This window comes from Nesoenas mayeri (assembly GCF_963082525.1).
Source record: "Nesoenas mayeri genome assembly, chromosome: 2".
Lineage (NCBI taxonomy): Eukaryota > Metazoa > Chordata > Aves > Columbiformes > Columbidae > Nesoenas > Nesoenas mayeri.
The window spans coordinates 57,194,804-57,205,917 of NC_137543.1; the positions used below are offsets into that span (position 1 = coordinate 57,194,804).

The 11,114-nt window shown below is 38.7% G+C and overlaps 1 protein-coding gene across 1 annotated transcript; it reads left to right on the plus strand.

Annotated features, from left to right (window-relative positions):
* Positions 1-657: 657 nt before the first annotated feature.
* Positions 658-1,635, plus strand: MC5R (melanocortin 5 receptor; the record flags this gene model as incomplete). Its single annotated transcript, XM_080339568.1, has 1 exon — positions 658-1,635. One exon carries the CDS (start codon positions 658-660, stop codon positions 1,633-1,635), a length of 978 nt encoding a protein of 325 aa, XP_080195694.1.
* Between the last annotated feature and the right edge of the window lie 9,479 nt (positions 1,636-11,114).

An 11,114-nucleotide genomic window follows, 5' to 3' on the forward strand; every position in this document is an offset into this window, starting at 1 on the left:
TCATCTTGAAATGTATGGATTTGCCTTGGTTATAGGTTTGATACTATTCTCTTAAGTGGTCAAGTTAGTATTACACAGATAAGCTGTTTATGACACAGTTCATGCAAACTTAAGTACAAAGGTCAGGAAAGCATTTAATATTTTATTGAAAATGTTTCATTCTTAATTGTGGTAATAATTTGAACTTTTATATGTTGTATTCAAGTGAGCAGGTTTTGCTGAACCTGATACTATATTCTCCTGCATTTTTGGGCTCTGAGAACTGAAACTCAGAAAACTGTTTGTTGTTTTGTGTTCAGCAGAATTTCCAGGACACTGTGTTCACTTCTGGGGACTGAATAGAATAAACAAAACTATGAATGAAGAGCACTCAAATCTCTTCAGTAGTTTGTGGTTCTATTTTTCAGTAAGGATGGGTAGAAAAACTCTGAGTCAATCGGAGGTTAATTTAGAATCAGTAGAGGAATATAGTGTGGAAGAGGCAGGAGGCGTACAATCCAAATTAAACAGAAATGGGTGATATTTGTTTTGTCAACTTCTGCCTGTTCTTGTCATGCTGTATGTTTTTTTGGCAGGTTGTTTTGCCTTTTGGAAAATGCATTTACCGCACTCCTTGGCAAGTCCCTCAGAAAGAAGAGTACCTGTTTGCTTCCAGAGATGAATACCTCCACTCAACTGTATGTTTCTGAACTAAACCTGAGTGCCTTTGGCAGCAACTTTACTGTGCCTACTGTCAAGAGCAAGTCATCACCATGTGAGCAAGTGGTCATTTCTGCTGAGGTGTTCCTAACTCTGGGCATTGTAAGCCTCCTTGAAAACATCTTAGTTATATGTGCAATAATTAAGAACAAGAACTTGCATTCACCCATGTATTTTTTTGTTTGCAGTTTAGCAGTGGCTGACATGCTGGTCAGTGTGTCTAATGCTTGGGAGACAATAACGATATACTTAATAAACAATAGGCATGTAATTATGGAAGATGCCTTTGTCCGTCATATAGACAATGTCTTTGATTCAATGATTTGCATATCTGTGGTGGCTTCCATGTGCAGTTTGCTGGCTATAGCAGTAGACAGGTATATCACGATCTTCTATGCCCTTCGTTATCACAACATCATGACAGTGAAAAGATCAGGGCTTATTATTGCATGCATCTGGACCTTTTGCACGGGCTGTGGCATTATCTTCATTCTTTATTATGAATCAACTTATGTGATTGTTTGTCTCATCACTATGTTTTTTACTATGTTGTTCCTCATGGTCTCGCTGTATATCCATATGTTTCTCCTGGCTCGTACTCACGTGAAGAAAATAGCTGCTTTGCCTGGGTACCACTCTGTTCGTCAAAGAACCAGCATGAAAGGAGCCATCACTCTGACTATGCTTCTTGGCATCTTCATTGTTTGCTGGGCTCCATTCTTCCTTCATCTCATCCTGATGATCTCCTGCCCTCAAAACCTCTACTGTGTTTGCTTCATGTCTCACTTCAACATGTACCTCATTCTCATTATGTGCAACTCAGTGATTGATCCCTTGATCTACGCCTTTCGTAGCCAGGAAATGAGGAAGACCTTCAAAGAAATAATTTGTTGCTATAGCCTGAGAATGTTTTGTGGGTTATCAAACAAGTATTAAGAAAAAAACAAACAAACAAACAAACCGGGGAAGAGAATCAAAATGCAACATCTTGCTGCCTCTTGTGATTCTGCTGAAATGCCTATGGAACATCTTCATTCAGCTGTCATGATTTCTGCAGCAATCAGAAACCAATTTTTAAATGGGATTTTACCTTTCCCTCCACGCACTTCTCTCACACTGGTGCTGGGAGCTACTCAGTGCATCTGTAGTATGGGGAGAAAGAATATTTTGAATCTCATTTATCCTACTGAAGACTGGACTTTATAAAGGACCTTATACAGGGAAAGCCTTATTTTTCTTTCTGCTAAATGCAATGAGTGTGAGCTGCCATGCAAATGAGCCCATCAGCCTCTTAGTGTGTGTTGATATTCTTGATCTCTACAGATACAGCATGGCTTATTTTCACACCAGAATTAATTTTTTTTTTTATTATTTTTTTTATTTTTTTTTAAGATATTAAATCACAGAAGCAGCTCCAATTATCAGGGTTCACATACCTCGCTCAACAGCTATGACCAATATATATGCACATATCAGCAGTCTTGTATTCCAGTCATGACTGTTACTGTAGTAAAATATGTACTATGTAAGTGGACAGTGTTACCAGGAGATTTTCCAGGCTGTACACAGTACTTTGTCATATCTGACAATAAGTGTTCTCACTGTGAGGTAAGATGTACCATAGGTCAATTTTAAGGCTAAATGTGAAGACTGAGATGATTCTTGTTTGCCTGTTTTCTTCATTCACCAGGGCCAGGAAAGTAAAGGGTACATGGCCTCTAGACAGTCATGTAATGTTTTGTGGAGAAGGAAAGAGCGTGCAAACAGTTGCCTTCATCTAGACATTGGAAAACCATTTCAGCTAAGAGTATCTTTTGTCACTGGAGGAAGATCTACTGTAGGTTGCCTCTTTCAAGCTGGGAGAGAAAAAAACCAAGTTTGATGATCAGAAGGGATAGCAGGCAGTTGCAAAACAGGGATTTCAAAAACTCAGGCATATATAGTTACAATAGAGAGTCCTGACTTTTGCTTCCCAAACAGTTTATTGAGAGGATTCTAATGTGAAACCCTCATGAATTTTGTGTGAGTAATTTGCAACTAGTCATACTCTCATAAAGATGCTGTTCTGCAACAGCTATGTGATGTGCAAAACATTGGACTTGTCACAGATGAAGGAAGTTCAACTGTGGCACTGATTTCCTGATGCAAATGGATAGTACATATCCTGCACTGAGATGTAAGTTATGAAAATATTTCAAGCAATGGTACCCTACTGATTAGATATAAAAATATAACTTGGAAAAATGAATTGTTTCTCCCAACAAGCTGAAAGAGTAACCCTCATTATATTTGGTTTAGGGTTGCTCTAAAACTGTTTTTGTCAATAAAACTATGACTGACTCAATGGGCCTTAGATTATATAATCAAGGTAGAAGTCCTCATCAGCTGTTAGGAGAATTTTTTTACCATAAGGGTGGTCAAACATGGGAATGGGTGTCTGGTGGTTGTATAGTCTCCATCCTAGGAGATATTCAGAACTTGACTGGACGCAGCCCTAAACAATGTGCTCGAAGTAGAAAGCTGATTCCAATGTTGAAGCTGGCCCTGCTTTGAATGATTTGGAATAGATGACCTCCACAGGTCCCTTGCAAACCAGGTTATTCTGTGATTCTATGAGACAGTTTGTGTTTTGTGACAGAATTTTATTCTTCCTCCTTCTAACTTAATCTCTTGTGTAAGAAAAAGCATAAGAGATTTTCCTCCACACATTTAGAAATACACTATACTTTTTGTCTTCATTTGCTTTGGAGGGCTCTGGCATGATAAGTAAGGTGCAACTTTAGCACCAGGGTTATACCTTTTCTCTGCTGTAGCTTAAAATATATACCGTCTCCAGCTCACCCTTATCTCCCTCTGATATGTGTGGGAATGTTATTCTCAGTGGAGACATCTTATCGTGTTGTCTGTAAATATTCTGGTTATATCAGTGCACTAGGTGCTGAATTCTTCCTTCAGCTATATCTGAAAATGAGATTTCAGAGGTATGTTTATGGTCACAGAATCACAGAATGGTTGGGGTTGGAAGTGACCTCTGGAGATCATCTAGTCCAAACCAGTCTATAGTGAGAATTTTGCCTTGTTTCAGTCCACCTCTTAATCCTATATATAACTGGCACCTAAGAGTGTGCTCTTGCTACTATGAATGTAGATAGCAAAAAATGAGACAGTTCAATTGCATAGTGAAAGGCACCAGCTGATGTTGTAAATGAATCATTAAATCTTTATTGAGTATTTCAAATAAGACAGTCTTGTACATAATTGTAAATCAACGAAGAGGAAGCCAAACTGTAATAGCTTTGGGTATTTTCTTGGATTGTACATTACCTTTTTGTTGGAAATTTATTTGATGTATAAATACAGACAAGAAGAAATTATTAAACTGGATTGCTGGAAAACCTACCATATTGGTTATTCATTGTAATGTGTCTGCTAAACTTATAGAGTATTCACAGAGGAAATATTGCATTACACGTGCTCACTTCTCAATTGAAGAAGACGCCTTATTAAAAAACACATTCTGATAGAGAATTACAGACTAATACATTCATACCTATGTTCCTCTAGGTGTCAGCATCACATCCTCATTATAAAGTTTACAAGTGGGGAGGTAAAACAGCTTAAGGGAGAGAAAAAAGTATTTTTCAAGAGCAGGCTAGAACAGTTCCCGCAAAGGTTGTTTACGCTACAGGAATGCATATAAAATACATGTCTCTGTGACACCATGACATGTTTTAATCTGCTTCTTTCTCCTGCTTTGCTGCAAAACAAAAACAATATTTAGCATGCTTTCACTTTGCCAGAGCTTGGAAAATACAAATTATTCTGATAGATTGGGACAAGCAACCATTGTGTAAGTATGAAATTTGCTGTCAAAGGACAGACATGAAAAAATTAGCTGCTATGCTGTCATTGCATTGTGTCTGCACAGCTAATGGTACTACTGTTGCTTACACTGCCAGTTATTTACAGTCTGGTATCAGTAATTGGAAAGAAGCTGAAATCACACTATTTCTGTCCCATAACTCCAAAACCAACCTTATTGCCCACTGCTGCTCTGATGATGAAACACTTCTCTGCTTCTAACTTGTGTGTCATTATTTTCAAGTTTTTAATAAGAAATTGTTCCGAACTTCTGTTGCAGGTGGGGTCAACTTAAATAAACTCACAAAGGGCGGTGAAATTTCACGTAGATCAGTAGGAGCAGGGAGAATATAAAAAAAAAATGGGGGATTCTCCTGCCTCTCTTGCAGTAAATTTTTCTTCTGTTCCTGGTCAGCTTCTTGCATAGAAGATGAGCTCACGGTGAACATTGTTGTGTTTAGGGATTAAAATGGATCCCAGTCTTCAGCTGTGTGAGTTTGCATGCACAGTGCCCTTCTTGTTAGGAAGGGTGAACAAATGAGATATTGGAACCTGGATGTCGAAATGGAGATCTGCGTATCGGAGATGGAAAGTCACACAGGCTGTGGTGGAACTTCCTGCATAAGTTTCTATGTCAGGTGAGATGCTCTCTTTCCTTTTCTAATCTTATGTATGTGTCTCTCTATACCTACATAATCGCCTACATGTATATGAGGACTTTCTCCCAAATACAATGATGAGCAATATAAACAGATGAAATGTAGGTGAGGATGTACGGTTTCTTTTCCCTAAACTTTCTGCTTTTTGTCATCCAGTTATTTGTTACACTGCCTTCCATTTTGCAGCTTATTTCTCACATATTTCATCCACATGTGACCCAACTAGCAACAGTCTAAATCTGAAGTAGAAGAAAAAAACCTCAAGTGCTTTTTGCATCCTGAGCTTTTGAAAATTATAGTTAATCAGTGTGACAGAATAAAAAGTTCCCCTAGTGCCTCTCACAGTCAAAACCCAGTAAAATTTAAACCCTTATGGTCTTAAGCACTGTCCCTAGAACTGTTTCCTCTTGAGCTGCTTGCCCTAAATACTCTAAAAACATGTGACTGGCTGTTCTGAGCATTGAGAGTGAAGGATGTCCATCAAAAGAAAGAGGACCTGTTCAGAGAAATTCTACAAAGCTTGGACATGTGCATGGAAATCCTCTGGAGTACTCTTAGAGCTTTCAGCAAGCTTCTTGTGCAGGAGGTTATATTTACAGCTTTGTGACTGATAGCTTTCAATGACTGTTTCTTACAAGAATTTATCTAATCACTTTTGGATCTCTTTATACCCACCTGTAACATCTTGTGACAGTAAATTTCCCAATTTACATACTTTTTGCGGAAAAATGATTTTTTTCTCTTATGAAACATCTGTTTGGAAGTTTTCTTTAATGCCCCCCAGTCCTTATGTTGTAAAGAAATTACTGGTCCCCATTCACTTTCCTGTGCCAGACTTTATCCTACTCCTTTATGTTGCCCTATGAAGTTTCTCTTTTCCAGCCAAGGTTGCTAGCCTATTTAATCTCTACTGATATTTTTATACCTTGTTGTCTTTATGTTGTTTTCCTAGATCTACTATATTCTTTCTGATTCAGAACATAAGCAGAATTCAGATGAGCATATGATAATCCAGATGATGTTTTGTTCTGTATTCTTTTCTTAGTGGCACACAACAGTATACTTCTATTTAGCACATCATGCTCCATAATTCGGAAAATTTCAAGATCTCTGAAAGAATTCCTTCTCTACAGATACTCATAGGAACACATACTCTCTGTTCTCTAAATAGGCTTATATTTTCAATGATAAGGGCTTTGGTCATACATCCGCATCTTAAACATATGCCAAAAATAATGGTGCTTAGGAGTGCTTCCATGCTTCCAGGTCCAAGTACGTGCCTTGGCTGTGTCCCACCTCTGTAGCAGAATTCATCTGATGAACACAGCTTCCATTTCCCTGCCTCTGATAGGAAGGAAGCCTGGCCACAGAGGCTGGAAGGGCCTTGCAATGATGTGTTCCAGCCATGCTCTGGGTGGCTGAGGATGATACGGCTGTTAAGAACATCATTTACACAGCTACCTCCAGATGGTGATTCATCCCTCCTCTCCTTTCAATTAGGTTGGTTTTGATTAAAGTAAGATGAGAATTGGAACTATAAGCTTTGTATGCTGGCTCCAGATGATTTTCAAAGGCACTAAATGAACATTTTGATGCCCTGTTGCTTAAATGTCCTAATTAACAGCAACAAAACAAAATAAAAGGTCACAAAGAAAATTGAATTAATTTTTCTCTCTAGTTTGCAAGTTTTTAACAGGACATGGTTACTTTTGACAAGCAATAAGTGGTGTTGCCTGTAAATTAACCTTTTTTTCTTTTTCTTTTTTTTTTTTTTTTTTTTCTTGCACAGAAACTTCTTGCCTACTTCATATACCTGGAAAAAATGACCCTAGGAATACCTATCATCTTTTTATTGTGCCTTTTGATTGTCATAGCTTTTCTCTGAACTGCTTTCTGGAAAGCTTTGAATGGGTTTTGAGTCTGGACCTAAATCCCTGTATTTCTATATCCCAGCAATTCATAACACAGGGATAGCCTTATATAGACCTTTCTGTTATTTCTTTTTCACAGGTTCCTTGTGCTTTTTAAAGCCAGAGGAATCTGTCCAGGATATTCTTCCTTTCAAAGGGTAGCAGGAAATACTCCTAAACTTTAACTTTATTTTAAATCTATAGTAACATAATTATCAGTAGTGCCAACGCTGATCCCAGCTCAGAGATACATTACTGAAACCAAAAGTAGCTCTTTCTCAAAAATTTTTCACAGATGACATAAAGAGCCCTGGCTATAAGAAGGAGAGGCAATTGCTTATGCAGTGGTAGATAAGTGACAGAGCTGGGGTAAACAAGCATTTTAAATCTGTGTTAAGTTCACACTTCACTCTTACAGAGGATGAGGATGAACTACCTTTCCCTGCTGTGAGGACGGGGTGTACTAAAAAATGTCCTAGTAGACAAACTTGTGATAAATTCACTTTTAGAGAAGGAGAGTCAGTGAGTGCTGGAAACTTGACTAAAAGTCTGAATGCAAGACCCTCAGCAGGTATGATTGAATCCTATTCCACTGAAGAGTCTTGTTCCTCCTTAGAGAAGAAAATAATATTTTAAACATTGGTAGAAAACTACTGTGTCAACAAATACATTTGTTTCTCATGTTCCTCAGAATGAGGAATGTGCCAGCCCTCCACTGTGGAACCCCAGAGTCAAGTGGTCTGACTGGGAATCTCTGAAAAGTCAGCTTGTAGGGAACCTGCTTAACTCACTTGGAAAATGTAGGTTAAACCTTCGATTTCTCCTAGGCTTAAGTGCCCTGCTTGGTAATCACAGTTTGCAAAGCAGGTGCTTAAACCCCCTTCTTTTAAATAGCAGAGGAAAGAGATGAATCACTTGAATTTCAAGTGCAGTTCCAATGACAGTTCATGTCCCTGCATAAAGTGCATAAAAAATGAAGAGGTAGGAGGTAAGTCCTTGAATGAAGTCCAAGTCTTTCATCTCATGGTGAAGCTGCTAAATATTCAGGTTTCCACTATGAAAAGGGACATTGTCACTGCCACTTCTGAATGTGGAGGTGAATTTTTGAAGGAAAACTTTGTGAAGAAAAAAGGTGGTATTTGATGTGTAGCCTGCTGTTTCAGTTACACTTTGAGAAAGTCTGACAGTCCCTCTGGTGAAACAAGTGGAGAAACATATTTTCAGTTAATTTTGACTGGACTTATTTTTAAGATGGAATTGTGGTCAGTAGCCATCAGGGCGTCTGTCACCCAAAGCAGAAGTGCTCAGCTTCTAGAAAACTGGAAGTTGCAAAGGTTTTAGGTACAGCAAGTAGCAGGTGGATTTAGGCTCCCAGCTGCTCATCCAGCTCCTTGGTTTTGTTGGCCACATGCCTGGTGCTCCAGCCATGTGCGATTAATAACTGAACTTAGCCGTGGCATTTTAAGCAATATACTGGAACTGTGTTTAGAGTGGGGGATATTGAAAATATGTCCAACTTAATTAGAAGGGAATGGAAAAGAGGAAAGCCACCCTAGAGCTACCTCATGGGAGACAGCCCTGGCATACAGAGAAGCGGGGGATCAGAGGCCTGTTGCACAACGTAATGAGTAAATAGATGACAAGTACAACGTTAGCTCTGGTGGACCTTTAAAGGGGAAGGTAGGTGATATATGGAACACCATGTGTATTTCAGATGACCTTTTGTTGAAAATGTCAGTTAGAAGACTGTATTGAATTTATAAAGAGGGTAATAAATAACTGGACTGAATAATGGAAGGTTTAATGCTCAGGGAAGAACTAGAGCAAAGATCCAGGGAGGCTGGACACCTGGAATTACACATACTTTAAAACTTTGCTGAATAAATAATGGCCAGTGAAGTGCTAGCATTGTTAGTGTTGTGACAAAAAAACCCACAAAAACCACAACAGTTAATGACAAGAATATAGCTGATAATGATGAAGTAAATCTGGGGTGAACTAACAGAGCTGACAGAGGATAGGCTCCACGGAGGCCTCTCCTAGACCTTGTCCTTGGATATCACTGCCTGCAGCAGGTCCCCTCCACCCACATTCCAGTCCTGGGAGGGGACTGTCCACATGCCCAAGACAGCTGTGCACTTTGGAAGAGATATAATAAGCGTTCTGCATAGAGAAATAGGGAGGTATTTAACCATATCCAGATTGATTTTTGTTTTGTTTTGTTCTGCAGTTTACCTTTCTATGGTATTTTTGATCTTTCATCTTGACTGGCTAAAATAACTTTTGAACAGAGCTAATTAAGCAGATATTTAGTATTCAGTAGCATCTCCTTTCTGAGAGTCTCAGAGTGTTTGGCAAACACTAATGAACAAAATCTCAAACCATTGCTGCAAGCTCTCTTGCAGAAGCATAACATCACCCTAAGGGTGAAGGTAGAGAGCTAAAGATAAGTTATTTTTAAAGCAGAGCTTTAGAGCTTTTGTCCTTTTGCAGTTAAGTAGCACTTCTCTGAAGTCACCACACAGTATAAAAATTGGGCTCCAAGATGCCAAAAAGACATCCACGGTGTAACATGAGGCAGTAGGGTAGTCCCAAGCTTAGTTTCCTCCTGTACCAGACCTGAGAAAAATGATTGTGCTTTGTGCTCTGGTATCAGCTGTTACTCTGGAATCCCCACTGTGCTGCAAGGGCAGGCAGGGCATTTCCTCCTCTCAAAAAGTGGATTTGGAGCCCTGATTCTTCCTCCTCTCCCCTGGAGCCCAGACACAGTGAGAACCCAGGAGGAAGTATTCAGATACCTTTGCAGTGTTTGCTGATGAGGTTGTTCCCTTAGGTGATAAAGACAATTGGGTGTATTTCTTGTTTGTAACAGGTCCAGAATGTATTTGCAACGTGAAAAACTATGGAGCAGCAGCTTCAATCACTGCAATGAATGGAGCTTGAATAAATAAATACATTGCTAGATCAATGTTTTTGAAACAGGTCATTTAAGCATAGGTTAAGGATAGGGAGTGGGACACTGTGACTTGCAGGGTATGAAAGTCTTTGGAGGATTTTCAAACTGTATATGAGCACTTTGCACACTAATAAGCCCTCCTAATGCATCCTTACTTCTCTGAAATGTTTGTACTGCTCAGGACTGTCCTCTGATAACAGACCAAATCAAACTTATTTCCTTTATTAATTGTCTGAAACAGTCACAGTCAATAGGATTTCAAGGCTTAATGGTGTCGTATGCATTGCTACTGGCTTGGGTGTTAGCAATAGTCTTAGCTGATAGGTAAGGTTAAGTTTTTATTAGACTAGCATTGCTTTTCTAATAAGCCAGTCCACAAGAGAAGGACACTTCAAAAGCTGTGCTTGATGGGTTTCTGCATTTTCCTGTGAATGTTTTAATTTGACTGTACTTTCAATACAACATCTGCTTTCACTGAAAATACTTTTTGGATGGGGAAATTTTGTAAGGCAGAGATGGGATATTGCTAGCACAAAGATATGGGAAAGTACCTCTAGATTGAAATGACCAACCTAATTTAACTTGATAAACTATTGATTCTTAAATCTAAAAATTTTGCCACTGGAATTCCTATTAGGTACTCTGATATGAGCATTTACATCCACCTCCTTTTGATTTTGGCTTGTAGTGTGGGGCTCAGTTCCAGAGGAAAGCCTGCTCAGACTGTAGCTCATGGGTTTGGAAAGGACTATGGTAGTTTGAAAATGTTATTTTTTATCCTAATGCTCTGGTAAAACCACCAACAAGGCAAAGACAGAAGCTTGTGTCAACTTCTCCCTGTTATTTTCTGAGGGTGTTAGACAAATCTTCATTAAAAAAAAAAAAAAAAAAAGAAGTTAGAATATGAAAGGACATTTCTTGCTCTTGAAATGTGAAAATACATAGAAATTAGATGGAGATTTCTAATGACTTTTACAGTCTTAGGCTAATATTTTGCTATAACTTGAGGTATATATAAAACCAATGGAA